The 20,567-nt window shown below is 44.7% G+C and overlaps 1 protein-coding gene across 2 annotated transcripts in view; it reads right to left on the bottom strand.

Annotated features, from left to right (window-relative positions):
* Window positions 1–280: 280 nt before the first annotated feature.
* The window catches only part of LOC124044297 (desmin-like), a 21,563-nt gene continuing 1,276 nt past the window's right edge, over window positions 281–20,567 (bottom strand). The window contains exons 2-10 of one of the 2 annotated variants that reach the window (XM_046363948.1): window positions 17,873–17,933; window positions 16,262–16,357; window positions 10,223–10,384; window positions 9,494–9,619; window positions 7,986–8,206; window positions 6,169–6,275; window positions 5,404–5,489; window positions 4,234–4,314; window positions 281–1,205 (exon numbers count right to left, since the gene is read on the bottom strand). In XM_046363948.1, coding sequence (XP_046219904.1) covers window positions 1,164–1,205; window positions 4,234–4,314; window positions 5,404–5,489; window positions 6,169–6,275; window positions 7,986–8,206; window positions 9,494–9,619; window positions 10,223–10,384; window positions 16,262–16,357; window positions 17,873–17,933 — 982 coding nt within the window. In that variant the 3' untranslated portion in view covers window positions 281–1,163. The remainder of the gene's footprint in view (window positions 1,206–4,233; window positions 4,315–5,403; window positions 5,490–6,168; window positions 6,276–7,985; window positions 8,207–9,493; window positions 9,620–10,222; window positions 10,385–16,261; window positions 16,358–17,872; window positions 17,934–20,567) is intronic. The other variant, XM_046363949.1, reaches the window with a different exon arrangement.

The following is a 20,567-nucleotide window of genomic DNA, read 5'->3' on the forward strand; positions in this document are numbered from 1 at the left end:
CACTGTTAATTTACTGTTAATTTACTGTTAATTTACTGTTAATCCACCGTTAATCCACTGTTAATCCACTGTCTATCCTCTGTTAATCCACTGTTAATTTACTGTTAATCCACTGTTAATCCTCCGGTAATCCACCATTAATCCTCTGTTAATCCACCGTTAATCCACTGTTAATCCACTGTTAATCCACTAAATAAAATATGACCCACGCTTGACTGATCATGTTACTCTCACTTGATAGTAATGTACACACAGAGGTGATGGGTAAATAAAAGCCAAATCAACATACACTGTATTTTATTTCAGATCATCGGCTGTGAAACATTGTGAAGCAGATAGACCCTGACACACACACACACACACACAAAGAAACGTGGACTACAGAGATACATCTCTTGACATTCTGGAGATCCCCTCTAGCCATGCGTGTTCTGTTCTAGCCAGGGCCTGACTTGACTTTCATTCCACCTTGTTCCCGCCTTCTGATTACTGTAACATTGTCTTCTGATTACGGTAACATTGTCTTCTGATTACGGTAACATTGTATTCTGATTAAGGTAACATTTCCTTCTGATTACAGCAACATTGTATTCTGATTAAGGTAACATTTCCTTCTGATTACGGTAACATTGTATTCTGATTAAGGTAACATTTCCTTCTGATTACGGTAACATTGTATTCTGATTAAGGTAACATTTCCTTCTGATTATGGTAACATTGTATTCTGATTAAGGTAACATTTCCTTCTGATTACGGCAACATTGTCTTCTGATTACGGCAACATTGTATTCTGATTAAGGTAACATTTCCTTCTGATTACGGTAACATTGTATTCTGATTAAGGTAACATTTCCTTCTGATTACGGCAACATTGCCTTATGATTACGGTAATATTTTCTTCTTCTGTCTTCTTCTCCTTTGGTGATTGGTCATATAAAATCTGATTACTAGGAGTTAGTGAGTTATGAACATACCTAAGGCAGGTATAACCCTTTGTAAACGTGGTTATAACTCTTAATACGGTGTTAATAACTCACTCCCTCCCAAAAAGAGACCTTTCAAAAGAGGCTTTCCCTAGAAAAGCTACCTAGAGCAGCCCTTGTATCTTGGTATGTAAACGTCCTTTAAACTTGTTGTTGCTTCGTTTGTTTGTTCGTTGTTGTTTACATAATGTCCTGCTGGTGCTGTGTAGATTCACTGACCACCTGTGGAAGGAGAGGACAGTCAGTCGAGGTCGAGAGGTCAGGCAACAGAGAGACAACAACCAGATAGCCAACAGAGAGACGAAGTGTATAGATTTGTATTTGACTTGGTGGTTGTAACCTTTCGTTCATAAACAGGGAGTCCCATTGAGACCAAGGTCTCTTTCACAACGGAGCCCCGCATTGTACAATCACACAACGTTTTTTTACCAAATACAACAGAATACAAAAATACGATAATGAACGAGTCCCCTCATATAAATATTTATTTGTATCGACGACAAGTTGTCATTTAAAACACGCAGATGATGAGCTAAAGAAGAAACAGAGTCTTAAACTGGGCTTGTTCTTCAGAAATAGATTGCTAGGTTGTAGGAAAACTATTGTTCAGTCAATTTCCCTGTTGGCCTTTGACTATGGGCGATAATCATGTATATAAACGCTGCTGTCACTTCTTTAAAACCATTGGACACTGCTTATCGTAGGCCACGTTCTTACGGGGTGACTTCGCTGTGTGTCAGAGTCGCTGGCGGAGCCCAGCGAGCAGCTTAGCGGTTAGAACGTCTGGGGCAGTAAGCGAAAGATCGCAGGGTTTGTATACACAAGGTGAAAAATCAGTTGCACTTGACCCTAATTTGCTCCTGGGGCTCCGTACCACTATGGCCGACCCTGTAAAACAACACATTACACTGCACCTATCATACTACTATGACTGACCCTGTATAACAACACCTATCATACTACTATGACTGACCCTGTAAAACAACACCTATCATACTACTATGACTGACCCTGTAAAACAACACCTATCATACTACTATGACTGACCCTGTAAAACAACACCTATCATACTACTATGACTGACCCTGTAAAACAACACCTATCATACTACTATGACTGACCCTGTACAACAACACCTATCATACTACTATGTCTGACCCTGTAAAACAACACCTATCATACTACTATGACTGACCCTGTAAAACAACACCTATCATACTACTATGACTGCCCCTTTAAAACAACACCTATCATACTACTATGACTGACCCTGTAAAACAACACATTACACTGCACCTATCATACTACTATGACTGACCCTGTAAAACAACACCTATCATACTACTGACCCTGTATAACAACACCTATCATACTACGATGACTGACCCTGTAAAACAACACCTATCACACTACGATGACTGACCCTGTAAAACAACACCTATCATACTACTATGACTGACCCTGTAAAACAACACCTATCATACTACTATGACTGACCCTGTATAACAACACCTATCATACTACTATGACTGACCCTGTATAACAACACCTATCATACTACTATGACTGACCCTGTAAAACAGCACCTATCATACTACTATGACTGACCCTGTAAAACAACACCTATCATACTACTATGACTGACCCTGTAAAACAACACATTACACTGCACCTATCATACTACTATGACTGACCCTGTAAAACAACACCTATCATACTACTGACCCTGTATAACAACACCTATCATACTACGATGACTGACCCTGTAAAACAACACCTATCATACTACTATGACTGACCCTGTAAAACAACACCTATCATACTACTGACCCTGTAAAACAACACCTATCATACTACTGACCCTGTATAACAACACCTATCATACTACTGACCCTGTATAACAACACCTATCATACTACTATGACTGACCCTGTATAACAACACCTATCATACTACTATGACTGACCCTGTAAAACAACACCTATCATACTACTATGACTGACCCTGTACAACAACACCTATCATACTACTATGACTGACCCTGTAAAACAACACCTATCATACTACTATGACTGACCCTGTAAAACAACACTGCACCTATTGTTGTATTGTTGTATTTGTTGTGTTGTTGTGTTGTTGTGTTGTTGTATTGTTGTGTTGTTGTATTGTTGTATTGTTGTGTTGTTGTGTTGTTGTGTTGTTGTAGTTGTTGTGTTGTTGTGTTAATGTGTTGTTGTGTTGTTGTGTTGTTGTATTGTTGTGTTGTTGTATTGTTGTGTTAATGTGTTGTTGTGTTTGTTGTGTGTTGTGTTTGTTGTATTTGCTGTGTTGTTGTATTGTTGTGTTGTTGTATTGTTGTGTTGTTGTGTTGTTGTGTTGTTGTGTTGTTGTATTGTTGTGTTGTTGTGTTTTTGTGTTGTTGTGTTGTTGTGTTGTTTTATTTGTTGTGTTGTTGTATTGTTGTGTTGTTGTGTTAATGTGTTAATGTGTTGTTGTGTTGTTGTGTTGTTGTGTTGTTGTGTTGTTGTGTTAATGTGTTGTTGTGTTGTTGTGTTGTTGTGTTGTTGTGTTGTTGTGTTGTTGTGTTGTTGTGTTGTTGTTGTGTTGTTGTATTGTTGTGTTGTGGTGTTGTTGTTGTGTTGTTTTATTGTTGTGTTGTGGTGTTGTTGTATTGTTGTGTTGTTGTGTTGTTGTGTTGTTGTATTGTTGTGTTGTTGTGTTGTTGTGTTGTTGTATTGTTGTGTTGTTGTGTTGTTGTATTGTTGTGTTGTGGTGTTGTTGTTGTGTTGTTGTATTGTTGTGGTGTTGTGTTGTTGTGTTGTTGTATTGTTGTGTTGTTGTGTTGTTGTGTTGTTGTGTTGTTGTTTTGTTGTATTGTTGTGTTGTTGTGTTGTTGTGTTGTTGTGTTGTTGTATTGTTGTGTTGTTGTGTTGTTGTGGTGTTGTTGTTGTGTTGTTGTATTGTTGTGTTGTTGTGTTGTTGTATTGTTGTGTTGTTGTGTTGTTGTATTGTTGTGTTGTTGTGTTGTTGTGTTGTTGTGTTGTTGTATTGTTGTGTTGTTGTGTTGTTGTGGTGTTGTTGTTGTGTTGTTGTATTGTTGTGTTGTGGTGTTGTTGTTGTGTTGTTGTATTGTTGTGTTGTGGTGTTGTTGTTGTGTTGTTGTATTGTTGTGTTGTTGTGTTGTTGTGTTGTTTTGTTGTTGTGTTGTCATGACACTGCCGTTATCTCAACTCTTTCCTTGTTCATGTACCTTGTTTTTTCTGCTGCTTTTTTTTTTTTTTTGTGAGACAGGGCTCTCTTCCAAAAGAGACAAGGTCTCAAAGGGACTTTCCTGTGAAAATAAAGGTGAAATAAACACAATAAAATACATATAGATATACCGGAGACAAGGACTGTAGTTTAGTGTGAACAATAGTGTGTCCTCCAGGGTTCAGTCAATCCAGGAAGTAAAAAGTAAATTCAGGAAGTAAAATGTAAATTCAGGAAGTAAAATTAAATTCCAATTCCTAATTCTCCTCAATGATTTTCTTTTTGGTTGTTGTAATTTACCCCTCTTTTTCTCCCCGATTTCGTGATTTCCAATTACGATCTTGTCTCATCGCTGCAACTCCCCAAAGGGTTCGGGAAGTGAAGGTCGAGTCATGCATCCTACGAAACAGGAACCACCAAAACCACCCGTCCGCTTAACTGACGACCAAGGGGTCAGCCTGCAGGCGCCCAGCCCGCCACAAGGAGTCGCTGGAGTGCGATGAGCCAAGTAAACCCCCCGCCGGCCAAACCCTCCCCTAACCCAGACGACGCTGGGCCAATTGTGTACTGCCCTATGGGACTTTCGGTCACGGCCGGTTGTGACGGCCTGGGATCGAACCCGGGTCTGTCGTAATGCAGCAAGCATTGCACCGCTTGGGAGGCCGTCTCAATGCTTTTCTATTAAGAAAATGTTTAATTGGGAATCAGGAATTTCTGTTCACTTCATGAATTGTCTGAAATGAAATGATATTGACCCGAACCCTGGTGTCCTCTGTACATCTCTGAACTGTGAGAGGAGGGTGAGATGCTCGGAGGTGGGGCAGAGTCATCAGGTCTAATACTGAGGTTCTCCGGATAGGAGAAGTGAGTTAATTAAAGGTAGTTGATCAACCGTTGAGATTTAAACTGTACTTACACACAGAGCACTAGCACCCTCTCTCAATGAATATTTAATCTAGATCCACATGTATTAATGAAATGACTGTAAGGCTATGAGATGCTATGTCCAAGGGCAAAATAACACCCTATTCCTTATATATAGTGTGCTACTTTTGACACGAGTCCCGGGCCCTGGTAGTGCACTATGAAGGGGATAGGGAGTTATTTAGGATGAGGCCTATATTGGTCCATAGTGTCTTCTGTTTTTTGTGGTTCTGTCTGTTTAGCTCACCTCTCCATCGCGGGTTTCGATGGTCTTGATCAGAACAGTCTTCTTTGAGTGGACTTCTGATGAACGCCCTACGTCTGGGCTGGTCTCTGCAGGGAGAGGACAGAGGTAACACAACCTCAGTGTAGCCCAGGACTATCAGGCTTAATGAGACTTGAAATAGATGTCAACTCAAGACTAACCAACTATCTCTAGGCTGATGTTTTGAATGGAAAGTGTAGATCACAAGTAAAACTATCACAACCGTAACCCAGCCACAACCACAACCACAACCTCAACCTAACCTCAACCTAACCTAACCACAACCTGATCAAACCACAACCTAACCCCCAAAACAACCTTAGTCTCTTACCACAGCAGCAGAGAGTAGATAGGCCCGCGAAATGAGGTAAAAAACAACCACAAGCTAACCCAAAAGCCACAGTTGATTTATGACATCCTTAATCAATATTAATTAAGTCTAATTGGGCTCCATTATTTTCATTTGGCTGGTAAACAAGACATACCCCCTACACCTCTCCTCCCCCCTACACCTCTCCTCCACCTACTCCTCTCCTCCCCCTACTCCTCTCCTCCCCTACACCTCCCCTCCCCCTACTCCTCCCCTCCCCCTACTCCTCCCCTCCGCCTTACTCCTCCCCCTACTCCTCCCCTCCCCCTACACCTCCCCTCCCCCTACTCCTCCCCTCCCCCTACTCCTCTCCTCCCCCCTACACCTCACTTCTCCCCCTTCTGGTAAAATGTGACGCTGAAGAAACGTGTTCTCACCTCTGAATCCAATAGTGGAATATGATGAGGCAGCAGAGTGAGAGGCAGAGTGAGCAGCAGAGTGAGCAGCAGAGTGAGCAGCAGAGTGGGAGCCAGACACAGTGATGCTGGGGAAAGAGAGAGAGAGATGACAAAACATATGGGAAATGACAGGTTAGATATCTATTTGACTGAACGTTTGAAAGTCCCTGCAACAATCTATTGTGGCTGATTCCATTCACGATGACCTCCCTCGCCTACTTTTACCCTGGCTCTATCGCAATGTGTCTTTTGCAATTCCTTGCATCTTATCTCCTCCCCCTCTCCTCCCTCTTCTCTATCCCTCCCCCTACTCCTCCTCTCCCTCTTCTCTATCCCTCCCCCAACTCCTCTCCTCCCTCTTCTCTATCCCTCCCCCTACTCCTCCTCTCCCTCTTCTCTATCCCTCCCCCTACTCCTCCTCTCCCTCTTCTCTATCCCGCCCCCTCTCCCTCTCCCTACTCTTCTCCTCCCTCTTCTCTATCCCTCCCCCTACCCCTACTCCTCTCCTCCCTCTTTTCTATCCCTCCCCCTTCCCCCTACTCCTTCTCTCCCTCTTCTATATCCCTCCCCCTACACCTCTCCTCCCTCTTCTCTATCCCTCCCCCTACTCCTCTCCTCCCTCTTCCCTATCCCTCCCCCTACTCCTCTCCTCCGTCTTCTCTATCCCTCCCCCTACTCCTCTCCTCCCTCTTCTCTATCCCTCCCCCTATTACTCTCCTCCCTTTTCTCTATCCCTCCCCCTACCACTCTCCTCCCTCTTCTCTATCCCTCCCCTACACCTCTCCTCCCTCTTCTCTATCCTTCATCCTACACATCTCCTCCCTCTTCTCTATCCCTCCCCCTACTCTTCTCCTCCATCTTCTCTATCCCTCCCCCTACTCCCCTCTCCCTCTTCTCTATCCCTCCCCCTACTCCTCCTCTCCCTCTTCTCTATCCCGCCCCCTCTCCCTCTCCCTACTCCTCTCCTCCCTCTTCTCTATCCCTCCCCCTACCCCTACTCCTCTCCTCCCTCTTCTCTATCCCTCCCCCTACTCCTCTCCTCCCTCTTCTCTATCCCTCCCCCTACTCCTCCTCTCCCTCTTCTCTATCCCTCCCCCTACTCCTCCTCTCCCTCTTCTCTATCCCTCTCCCTCTCCCTACTCCTCTCCTCCCTCTTCTCTATCCCTCCCCCTCCCCCTACTCCTCTCCTCCCTCTTCTCTATCCCTCCCCCTACTCCTCTCCTCCCTCTTCTCTATCCCTCCCCTATTCCTCTCCTCCCTTTTCTCTATCCCTTCCCCTACCACTCTCCTCCCTCTTCTCTATCCCTCCCCTACACCTCTCCTCCCTCTTCTCTATCCTTCATCCTACACCTCTCCTCCCTCTTCTCTATCCCTCCCCCTATTCCTCTCCTCCCTCTTCTCTATCCCTCCCCCTACTCCTCTCCTCCCACTTCTCTATCCCTCCCCCTACTCCTCTCCTCCCTCTTCTCTATCCCCCCCCTTACTCCTCCTCTCCCTCTTCTCTATCCCTCCCCCTACTCCTCCTCTCGCTCTTCTCTATCCCGCCCCCTCTCCCTCTCCCTACTCCTCTCCTCCCTCTTCTCTATCCCTCCCCCTACCCTTACTCCTCTCCTCCCTCTTCTCTATCCCTCCCCCTTCCCCTACTCCTTCTCTCCCTCTTCTATATCCCTCCCCCTACACCTCTCCTCCCTCTTCTCTATCCCTCCCCTACACCTCTCCTCCCTCTTCTCTATCCTTCATCCTACACCTCTCCTCCCTCCTCTCTATCCTTCCCTCTATTAATCTCTCTCTCCTACCGGCTCTCCTCTCCCTCCAGTAGCTTCCTGTAGGTAGCGATCTCTATATCAAGGGCCATCTTGACATTGAGGAGGTCCTGGTACTCTCTGAGGTGACGAGCCATCTCATCCTTCATCTTAGCGATCTCATCCTCCAGACGGGTGATGGAGTCCTGGTAACCTCCAGCCTCGTTTCCCAGACGATCCTCCATCTCCCTCATCTGCCTCAGCAGAGACTCGTTCTGTAGGGAGGAGAGAGAGAGAGAGAGAGAGAGAGAGAGAGAGAGAGAGAGAGAGAGAGAGAGAGAGAGAGAGAGAGAGAGAGAGAGAGAGAGAGAGAGAGAGAGAGAGAGAGAGAGAGAGAGAGAGATGATTACATTAACAGTAAAGTAGGTAAACAGGTATCATAGTTAGATTGAGAGGGGGGATGGGGGATTCGGGGAGAGGTGATTGAAGTGATGATAGGGTAGGGAATTGTCCTGAAGTGCATCGTACCCACATATTTAAAACCATTGGACTGTCAAATACAAGAAGTAATATAGAATAGGGTGTAGTAATATAGAGTAGGGTGTAGTAATATAGAGTAGGGTGTAGTAATATAGAGTAGGGTGTAGTAATATAGAGTAGGGTGTAGTAATATAGAGTAGGGTGTAGTAATATATTGTAGGGTGTAGTAATATAGAGTAGGGCGTAGTAATATATTGTAGGGTGTAGTAATATAGAGTAGGGCGTAGTAATATAGACTAGGGTGTAGTAATATAGAGTAGGGTGTAGTAATATAGAATAGGGTGTAGTAATATATTGTAGGGTGTAGTAATATAGAGTAGGGTGTAGTAATATATTGTAGGGTGTAGTAATATATTGTAGGGTGTAGTAATATAGAGTAGGGTGTAGTAATATATTGTAGGGTGTAGTAATATAGAATAGGGTGTAATAATATAGAGTAGGGTGTAGTAATATAGAGTAGGGTGTAGTAATATAGAGTAGGGTGTAGTAATATAGAGTAGGGTGTAGTAATATAGAGTAGGGTGTAGTAATATAGAGTAGGGTGTAGTAATATAGAGTAGGGTGTAGTAATATAGAGTAGGGTGTAGTAATATAGAGTAGGGTGTAGTAATATATTGTAGGGTGTAGTAATATATTGTAGGGTGTAGTAATATAGAGTAGGGTGTAGTAATATAGAGTAGGGTGTAGTAATATAGAGTAGGGTGTAGTAATATAGAGTAGGGTGTAGTAATATAGAGTAGGGTGTAGTAATATAGAGTAGGGTGTAGTAATATAGAGTAGGGTGTAGTAATATAGAATAGGGTGTAGTAATATATTGTAGGGTGTAGTATTATAGAGTAGGGCGTAGTAATATATTGTAGGGTGTAGTAATATAGAGTAGGGTGTAGTAATATAGAGTAGGGTGTAGTAATATATTGTAGGGTGTAGTAATATAGAGTAGGGTGTAGTAATATATTGTAAGGTGTAGTAATATAGAGTAGGGCGTAGTAATATAGAGTAGGGTGTAGTAACAGAGTACTCACGGTTCCCTTGAGAGAGTCGATCTCACAGGTGTAGGACTGGATCTGATGCCTGAATTCCATGCTCTCCTGTTTGGCCTGTCTCAGAGCATCGTTGTTCTTGTTCACAGCCAGGTTCAGGTCTGACACCTGGAGAGGAGGTGGAGACATGGGTAAGAATATGTGCTACAGTCACTGTGTAGTGGTGCCAATGTAGTTAGCTTAGCTACTGTCACTGTGTGGTGGTACCGATGTAGTTAGCTTAGCTACTGTCACTGTGTGGTGGTACCGATGTAGTTAGCTTAGCTACTGTCACTGTGTGGTGGTACCGATGTAGTTAGCTTAGCTGCTGTCACTGTGTGGTGGTACCGATGTAGTTAGCTTAGCTACTGTCACTGTGTGGTGGTACCGATGTAGTTAGCTTAGCTACTGTCACTGTGTAGTGGTGCCCGACGTAGTTAGCTTAGCTACTGTCACTGTGTAGTGGTGCCGATGTAGTTAGCTTAGCTACTGTCACTGTGTAGTGGTGCCCGACGTAGTTAGCTTAGCTACTGTCACTGTGTAGTGGTGCCCGACGTAGTTAGCTTAGCTACTGTCACTGTGTAGTGGTGCCCGACGTAGTTAGCTTAGCTACTGTCACTGTGTAGTGGTGCCCGACGTAGTTAGCTTAGCTACTGTCACTGTGTAGTGGTGACTTGAACCAGTCCTCTGTACTCTACCATATTATATAATACTGTTATAGATGGTGTTCACCTTGGATTTGTACCAGTCCTCTGCCTCGGAGATGTTCTTGGCTGCGATTCCCTCGTACTGCATACGGATGTCCCTGAGGGCAGCGGTCAGGTCTGGTTTGGACATGTCCATCTGGACCTGCACCGAGGTCTCCTGGATCTGGCTCGTCAGCTCATGGATCTCCTGCAGGTCCGAGGTCAGAGGTCAGGGGTTTTAGTTCAGGGGATAAAGGTCAGGGGTCAGAGGTTATAGGGGTCAACTAGAGTTGAATCAGAGTGGTTTTACATGTAAGAATCAGAATCGCTGCTACAGTGGATGTTTTTCGTAGTAGTGTAAACAGGATTTTATTTGGATCACTAGCCTTTGTGAAGAGAGGTTCTGATGTACACTGAAAAGTTAATGTTTTATAGTTGCGTTAATAAAGTAATACGGTTTTAATGTCGTTGTGCATTTTTCTTTTTGAATGATCATTTAGCATAATTAGTTACTTCTTTCCTCAACGTTCCTGAGTCATTCAATATACATGTCAAAACCCTGGTTCCTACCACATATAGACAGGACAAAACCCTGGTTCCTACCACATATAGACAGGACAAAACCCTGGTTCCTACCACATATAGACAGGACAAAACCCTGGCTCCTAATTCATATAGACAGGACAAAACCCTGGCTCCTACGACATATAGACAGGACAAAACCCTGGCTCCTAATTCATATAGACAGGTCAAAACCCTGGCTCCTAATTCATATAGACAGGTCAAAACCCTGGCTCCTACCACATATAGACAGGACAAAACCCTGGCTCCTACGACATATAGACAGGACAAAACCCTGGCTCCTAATTCATATAGACAGGACAAAACCCTGGCTCCTAATTCATATAGACAGGACAAAACCCTGGCTCCTAATTCATATAGACAGGTCAAAACCCTGGCTCCTACGACATATAGACAGGTCAAAACCCTGGCTCCTAATTGATATAGACAGGACAAAACCCTGGCTCCTAATTCATATAGACAGGTCAAAACCCTGGCTCCTACGACATATAGACAGGTCAAAACCCTGGACATATAGACAGGTCAAAACCCTGGCTCCTACCACATATAGACAGGTCAAAACCCTGGCTCCTACAACATATAGACAGGTCAAAACCTTGGACATATAGACAGGTCAAAACCCTGGCTCCTACGACATATAGACAGGTCAAAACCCTGGACATATAGACAGGTCAAAACCCTGGCTCCTACCACATACAGACAGGACAAAACCCTGGACATATAGACAGGTCAAAACCCTGGACATATAGACAGGTCAAAACCCTGGCTCCTACGACATATAGACAGGTCAAAACCCTGGCTCCTACCACATATAGACAGGACAAAACCCTGGCTCCTACGGCATATAGACAGGACAAAACCCTGGCTCCTAATTCATATAGACAGGACAAAACCCTGGCTCCTAATTCATACAGACAGGACAAAACCCTGGCTCCTAGGACATATAGACAGGACAAAACCCTGGCTCCTAATTCATACAGACAGGACAAAACCCTGGCTCCTAATTCATATAGACAGGACAAAACCCTGGCTCCTAATTCATATAGACAGGACAAAACCCTGGCTCCTACCACATATAGACAGGACAAAACCCTGGCTCCTAATTCATATAGACAGGTCAAAACCCTGGCTCCTAATTCATACAGACAGGACAAAACCCTGGCTCCTAATTCATATAGACAGGACAAAACCCTGGCTCCTAATTCATATAGACAGGTCAAAACCCTGGCTCCTAATTCATATAGACAGGACAAAACCCTGGCTCCTAATTCATATAGACAGGTCAAAACCCTGGCTCCTAATTCATACAGACAGGACAAAACCCTGGCTCCTAATTCATATAGACAGGATAAAACCCTGGCTCCTACCACATATAGACAGGTCAAAACCTTGGCTCCTACCACATACAGACAGGACCAATGGTCTCTCTCTCTCTTTCTTTCTCTCTCTCTCTCTCTCTCTCTCTCTCTCTCTCTCTCTCTCTCTCGCTGTCCTACATAGACAGGATCAATGATCTCTTTCTCTGCCCTAAATATTTCCCAGCTGCTAGTCTCTCTCTCTCATGGTTTAATTTTAGCTGTGCATCTGTTGAACAATGTTCCAGAGGGCCCTCGATGTCACAGGCCCAGCTGACACTCTGCCTTAACCAAGTCAGGACAGGTCAGGCCAGCATAGCACTGATGTCTAAATGTCAGAAGAGACAGCATGACAGGATCTGGCTTTAGAAACCAGATCAACTTCCTCCATCCATTGTGCACTGTGTAACTGTGTGTGTTTCTGTGTGTGTTTCTGTGTGTGTGTGTGTGTGTGTGTGTGTGTGTGTGTGTGTGTGTGTGTGTGTGTGTGTGTGTGTGTGTGTGTGTGTGTGTGTGTGTGTGTGTGTGTGTGTGTGTGTGTGTGTGTGTGTGTGTGTGTGTGTGTGTGTGTGTGTGTGTGTGTGTGTGTGTGTGTGTGTGTGTGTGTGTGTGTGTGTGTGTGTGTGTGTGTGTTTTGCCCAGAATGTTCTGGCTACCATAGGAGTGAGTGTCACATATATGATCAACTCACTATAGAAATGATGAACTATGCAATTAGAAACTAGGAAAGTCCCGCACACTGTGCAGGATGTGACTGTATGGTTGGAGATGTATGGCTGGAGATGTACAGTAGCTGGGAGTATAGTAGCTGGGAGTATAGTAGCTGGGAGTATAGTAGCTGGGGGTATAGTAGCTGGGAGTATAGTAGCTGGGAGTATAGTAGCTGGGGGTATAGTAGCTGGGAGTATAGTTGCTAGGAGTACAGTAGCTGGGAGTATAGTAGCTAGTAGGTATAGTAGCTGGGAGTACAGTAGCTGGAGGTACAGTAGCTGGGAGTATAGTATCTAGTAGGTATAGTAGCTGGGAGTACAGTAGCTGGGAGTACAGTAGCTGGGAGCATAGTAAATGGGAGTACAGTAGCTGGGAGTATAGTAGCTAGTAGGTATAGTAGCTGGGAGTATAGTAGGGGGCACAATAGCTGGGAGTATATAATCTGGGAGTATAGTATCTGGGAGTATAGTAGCTGGGAGTATAGAAGTTGGGAGTACAGTAGCTAGTAGGTACAGTAGCTGGGAGTACAGTAGCTGGGAGTACAGTAGCCGGGAGTACAGTAGATAGTAGGTACAGTAGTTGGGAGTATAGTAGCTAGTAGGTATAGTCACTGGGAGTACAGTAGCCGGGAGTATAGTAGCTGGGAGTATAGTAGCTAGTATAGTCACTGGGAGTATATTCGCTGGGAGTACAGTAGCTGAGAGTATAGTAGCTCAGAGTATAGTAGCTAGTAGGTATAGTCACTGGGAGTACAGTATCTGGGAGTACAGTAGCCGGGAGTACAGTAGCTAGTAGTTACAATAGCTGGGAGTACAGTAGCTGGGAGTACAGTAGCTGGGAGTATAGTAGCTGGGAGCATAGTATCTGGGAGTATAGTAACTGGGAGTATAGTAGCTGGGAGTATAGTCACTGGGAGTATATTAGCTGAGAGTACAGTAGCTGAGAGTATAGTAGCTGGGAGTATAGTAGCTAGTAGGTATAGTCACTGGGAGTACAGTAGCTGAGAGTATAGTAGCTGGGAGTATAGTAGCTAGTAGGTATAGTCACTGGGAGTACAGTAGCTGAGAGTATAGTAGCTGGGAGTATAGTAGCTAGTAGGTATAGTCACCGGGAGTACAGTAGCTGGGAGTATAGTAGCTAGTAGGTATAGCCACTGGGAGTATTGTAGCTGGGAGTACAGTAGCTGAGAGTATAGTAGCTGGGAGTATAGTAGCTAGTAGGTATAGTCACTGGGAGTACAGTAGCTGAGAGTATAGTAGCTGGGAGTATAGCAGCTAGTAAGTATAGTCACCTGGAGTACAGTAGCTGGGAGTACAGTAGCTGGGAGTATAGTAGCTAGTAGGTATAGTCACTGGGAGTACAGTAGCTGGGAGTATAGTAGCTAGTAGGTATAGTCACTGGGAGTGCAGTAGCTGGGAGTGCAGTGGCTGGGAATATAGTAGCTAGTATGTATAGTCACTGGGAGTACAGTAGCTGGGAGTACAGTAGCTGGGAGTATAGTAGCTAGTAGGTATAGCCACTGGGAGTATTGTAGCTGGTAGTACAGTAGCTGAGAGTATAGTAGCTGGGAGTATAGTAGCTAGTAGGTATAGTCACTGGGAGTACAGTAGCTGAGAGTATAGTAGCCGGGAGTATAGTATCTAGTAGGTATAGTCACTGGGAGTATAGTTGCTGGGAGTATAGTAGCTAGTAGGTATAGTAGCTGGGAGTATAGTAGCTGGTAGTACCGTAGCTGGGAGTATCGTAGTTGGGAGTACAGTAGCTGGGAGTATAGTAGCTAGTAGGTATAGTCACTGGGAGTACAGTAGCCGGGAGTATAGTAGCTGGGAGTATAGTAGCTAGTATAGTCACTGGGAGTATATTCGCTGGGAGTACAGTAGCTGAGAGTATAGTAGCTCAGAGTATAGTAGCTAGTAGGTATAGTCACTGGGAGTACAGTAGCTGGGAGTACAGTAGCTGGGAGTATAGTAGGTAGTAGGTATAGTCACTGTGAGTACAGTAGCCGGGAGTATAGTAGCTGGGAGTATAGTAGCTAGTAGGTATAGTCACTGGGAGTACAGTAGCTGAGAGTATAGTGCTGGGAGTATAGTAGCTAGTAGGTATAGTCACTGGGAGTATATTAGCTGAGAGTACAGTAGCTGAGAGTATAGTAGCTGGGAGTATAGTAGCTAGTAGGTATAGTCACTGGGAGTACAGTAGCTGAGAGTATAGTAGCTGGGAGTATAGTAGCTAGTAGGTATAGTCACTGGGAGTACAGTAGCTGAGAGTATAGTAGCTGGGAGTATAGTAGCTAGTAGGTATAGTCACCGGGAGTACAGTAGCTGGGAGTATAGTAGCTAGTAGGTATAGCCACTGGGAGTATTGTAGCTGGGAGTACAGTAGCTGAGAGTATAGTAGCTGGGAGTATAGTAGCTAGTAGGTATAGTCACTGGGAGTACAGTAGCTGAGAGTATAGTAGCTGGGAGTATAGCAGCTAGTAAGTATAGTCACCTGGAGTACAGTAGCTGGGAGTACAGTAGTTGGGAGTATAGTAGCTAGTAGGTATAGTCACTGGGAGTACAGTAGCTGGGAGTATAGTAGCTAGTAGGTATAGTCACTGGGAGTGCAGTAGCTGGAAGTGCAGTGGCTGGGAATATAGTAGCTAGTATGTATAGTCACTGGGAGTACAGTAGCTGAGAGTATAGTAGCCGGGAGTATAGTATCTAGTAGGTATAGTCACTGGGAGTATAGTAGCTGGGAGTATAGTAGCTAGTAGGTATAGAACCCTGGTTCTATACCACATATAGACAGGATAAAACCCTGGTTCCTACGACATACAGACAGGACAAAACCCTGGCTCCTACCACATATAGACAGGACAAAACCCTGGCTCCTAATTCATATAGACAGGTCAAAACCCTGGCTGAGAGTATAGTAGCTGAGAGTACAGTAGCTGAGAGGTATAGCCACTGGGAGCACAGTAGCTGGGAGTATAGTAGCTAGTAGGTATAGTCACTGGGAGCACAGTAGCTGGGAATATAGTAGCTGGGAGTATAGTAGCTAGTAGGTATAGTCACTGGGAGTACAGTAGCTGGGAGTATAGTAGCTAGTAGGTATAGCCACTGGGAGTACAGTAGCTGGGAGTACAATACACCTTCAGTGTATTGAAGGGTAGGATGTGAGAAAGAAGGCAGGGGAACTGACACTGATGGCTTGCACTTTACTGTAAATAAGTCTTGTCCGAGCCAGAATGGCCCAATGGCAGGATCCTATCTCCTGTTTCCACAGCAAAATGTGCTGGTTTGATATGTTCTGTTCACATTAACCTTGTAGCATGGTTTGAGCAACTATGGTAGAAGCCTCAACAGGCCGGCCCAGTTCAGTTTGGCCGGGTTTGGCACAGTTGTGTGAAAAGGAGTTAGGAATTGTCTCAGAAGGCCATGCAGGACCACACTAACCTCCTCGTGGATCTTCTTGAGGAAGGCGATCTCCTCCTGTAGACTCTCAATGCGTCTCTCCAGGTCCAGCCTAGCCAGAGTGGCAGAGTCCACGTCCTAGAGAAACAGAACAAAAACAGGGGATAGAGTTGACGTTTAGTATTGATGTTTCAGTATAAGGCCTTTCCCAAGATGAGAGCCGACATACAGACACAGATACAGAGAGAGAGACAGAGAGAGAGACAGAGAGACAGAGAGAGAGAGGCAGACAGAGAGGAGAGAGAGGGGAGAGAGAGAGAGAGAGAGAGAGAGAGAGAGAGAGAGAGAGAGAGAGAGAGAGAGAGAGAGAGAGAGAGAGAGAGAGAGAGGGGGGGCGAGAGAGAGAGAGAGAGAGAGAGAGAGAGAGAGAGAGAGAGAGAGAGAGAGAGAGAGAGAGAGAGAGAGAGACAGAGAGACAGAGAGACAGAGAGACAGAGAGACAGAGAGAGAGAGAGAGAGAGAGAGAGAGAGAGAGAGAGAGAGAGAGAGAGAGAGAGAGAGAGAGAGAGAGAGACAGAGAGACACAGAGATAGACAGAGAGCGCGAGAGAGAGAGAGAGACAGAGAGACACAGAGATAGACAGAGAGAGAGACAGAGAGATAAAGAGAGAGAAAGAGAGACAGAGAGATATTGAGAGAGACACTCAGAAGTTATTCTAGTTAATAATTGCAGCTTCATTTCATGTTGGTATCACACTCGGTACTGTCATCAATGATCTAACCTGACAGCATGTTGATCATTGATCATTTGGAAAGAGAGAAAGTTCTGAAGGCAGACAAAGAGAGAGAGAATTAGAGGGAAAGTGTGACTCACAGCTCTGAAGGCAGACAAAGAGAGAGAGAATTAGAGGGAAAGTGTAACTCACAGCTCTGAAGGCAGACAAAGAGAGAGAGAATTAGAGGGAAAGTGTGACTCACAGCTCTGAAGGCAGACAAAGAGAGAGAGAGAATTAGAGGGAAAGTGTGACTCACAGCTCTGAAGGCAGACAAAGAGAGAGAGAATTAGAGGGAAAGTGTGACTCACAGCTCTGAAGGCAGACAAAGAGAGAGAGAATTAGAGGGAAAGTGTGACTCACAGCTCTGAAGGCAGACAAAGAGAGAGAGAATTAGAGGGAAAGTGTGACTCAGCTCTGAAGGCAGACAAAGAGAGAGAGAATTAGAGGGAAAGTGTGACTCACAGCTCTGAAGGCAGACAAAGAGAGAGAGAATTAGAGGGAAAGTGTGACTCACAGCTCTGAAGGCAGACAAAGAGAGAGAGAATTAGAGGGAAAGTGTGACTCACAGCTCTGAAGGCAGACAAAGAGAGAGAGAATTAGAGGGAAAGTGTGACTCACAGCTCTGAAGGCAGACAAAGAGAGAGAGAATTAGAGGGAAAATGTGACTCACAGCTCTGAAGGCAGACAAAGAGAGAGAGAATTAGAGGGAAAGTGTGACTCACAGCTCTGAAGGCAGACAAAGAGAGAGAGAATTAGAGGGAAAGTGTGACTCACAGCTCTGAAGGCAGACAAAGAGAGAGAGAATTAGAGGGAAAGTGTGACTCACAGCTCTGAAGGCAGACAAAGAGAGAGAGAATTAGAGGGAAAGTGTGACTCACAGCTCTGAAGGCAGACAGGTTGTTCTCTGCCTCTTCCCTCTGGTGGATCTCCTCCTGCAGTCTGGAGGGAGGGAGGGAGGTGGGAGGGGGGAGGGAGGGAGGTGGGAGGGAGGGAGGGAGGGAGGGTGGGAGGGAGGGTGGGAGGGGAGAGAGAGAGAGAGAGAGAGAGAGAGAGAGAGAGAGAGAGAGAGAGAGAGAGAGAGAGAGAGAGAGAGAGAGAGAGAGAGGGTGGGAGGGAGGTGGGTGTGTGGGTGGGAGGGAGGGAGGGAGGGAGGGATTAAAGTAAAGTTACAATTTGAGTTTAAACAGATTCAAATGCAGCCCTTTTCCTCCCTGTTTGTGCCTGTTGGATCAGCAGACTTTACACTGTTGGAACAGCAGACTTTACACTGTTGGAACAGCAGACTTTACACTGTTGGAACAGCAGACTTTACACTGTTGGAACAGCAGACTTTACACTGATGGAACAACAGACTTTACACTGTTGGAACAGCAGACTTTACACTGATGGAACAACAGACTTTACACTGTTGGAACAACAGACTTTACACTGATGGAACAACAGACTTTACACTGTTGGAACAGTAGACTTTACACTGATGGAACAGCAGACTTTACACTGATGGAACAGCAGACTTTACACTGTTGGAACAACAGACTTTACACTGATGGAACAGCATACTTTACACTGTTGGAACAACAGACTTTACACTGATGGAACAACAGACTTTACACTGATGGAACAGCAGACTTTACACTGTTGAAACATCAGACTTTACACTGATGGAACAACAGACTTTACACTGTTGGAACAGCAGACTTTACACTGATGGAACAACAGACTTTACACTGTTGGAACAACAGACTTTACACTGATGGAACAACAGACTTTACACTGTTGGAACAGTAGACTTTACACTGATGGAACAGCAGACTTTACACTGTTGGAACAACAGACTTTACACTGATGGAACAGCAGACTTTACACTGTTGGAACAACAGACTTTACACTGATGGAACAGCAGACTTTACACTGTTGGAACAGCAGACTTTACACTGATGGAACAACATACTTTACACTGATGGAACAGCAGACTTTACACTGTTGGAACAGCAGACTTTACACTGTTGGAACAACAGACTGGACCCTTCCTCAGTCTCTCTCTCTGACTACAGGAATAGAGTCTGGACCCTTCCACAGTCTCTCTCTCTGACTACAGGAATAGAGTCTGGACCATTCCACAGTCTCTCTCTCTGACTACAGGAATAGAGTCTGGACCCTTCCACAGTCTCTCTCTCTCTCTGACTACAGGAATAGAGTCTGGACCCTTCCACAGTCTCTCTCTCTGACTACAGAAATAGAGTCTGGACCCTTCCACAGTCTCTCTCTCTGACTACAGGAATAGAGTCTGGACCCTTCCTCAGTCTCTCTCTGTGACTACAGGAATAGAGTCTGGACCCTTCCTCAGTCTCTCTCTGTGACTACAGGAATAGAGTCTGGACCCTTCCTCAGTCTCTCTCTGTGACTACAGGAATAGAGTCTGGACCCTTCCTCAGTCTCTCTCTGTGACTACAGGAATAGAGTCTGGACCCTTCCTCAGTCTCTCTCTGTGACTACAGGACTAGTCTGGACCCTTCCACAGTCTCTCTCTCTGACTACAGGAATAGAGTCTGGACCCTTCCTCAGTCTCTCTCTGTGACTACAGGACTAGTCTGGACCCTTCCACAGTCTCTCTCTCTCTCTGACTACAGGAATAGAGTCTTGTTTAGTGTGTGTAATGGTTGGCAGTCCAGGCTATTTGTATGCAGGATCCCAGAGGAAACGATTGACGGCTACAAGTGCAATGCGTCTGATTTTACCATCTGCGATAATACCCCTTCAGAGCTCACACCCAGCCAAGGGGGAGTTTATGGAACAGAGTTACACAGTGTGTTCTAATACCTGATCTAAGATCAGTCTCTACCAGGTCTGGTAAACCAGGGTACAGAACAGACCTGATCTGATCAGAATTCCTATTCTGAGACTCTGTATGACTACCAACCCCGAGCTGATCTGAGGTCAGTGTTACACAGCAGCTGAGCATTCCACCCCCAACCTTCTCAACCTTTCCTTCCAATTCCACAGTATTTTGCCTCTCCCTCACCCCCCCTCGTTCCCCACTCATTCCCCCTTCTTCACGGCATCCTTTCATGCACCCCCCCCCCCACAGAGGCCTTGAAGGAGATAGACCCTACCAGCTGTTGCAGTAACGGAGAGACAATCCAATCCAACAAACATCTATTATTAACAGCTCTGAAAACCCTTGCATTGGACTAAAATGTATCACAAAATGGGATGTCTCTCTACGGGCTGTGGAACGCATATAGAAAACACACGCACTGTTGGAGGCACAAGCCGAAAGGTATGTCTGCGTAGTCTGTTAAAATATGAGATAAAACAAGTGACTTATAGCCAGGTGACTTATAGCCAGGTGACTTATAGCCAGGTGACTTATAGCCAGGTGACTTATAGCCAGGTGACTTATAGCCAGGTGACTTATAATAATAATAATATTAATAATAATAATATTAATAATAATAATAATAACAATAATAATAATAATAACAATAATAATAATAATAATAATAATAATAATAATAATAATAATAATATTAATAATAATAATAATGATAATAATAACAATAATAATAATAA

This window comes from Oncorhynchus gorbuscha, linkage group LG09 (genome assembly GCF_021184085.1).
Source record: "Oncorhynchus gorbuscha isolate QuinsamMale2020 ecotype Even-year linkage group LG09, OgorEven_v1.0, whole genome shotgun sequence".
NCBI classification, from domain to species: Eukaryota; Metazoa; Chordata; class Actinopteri; order Salmoniformes; family Salmonidae; genus Oncorhynchus; species Oncorhynchus gorbuscha.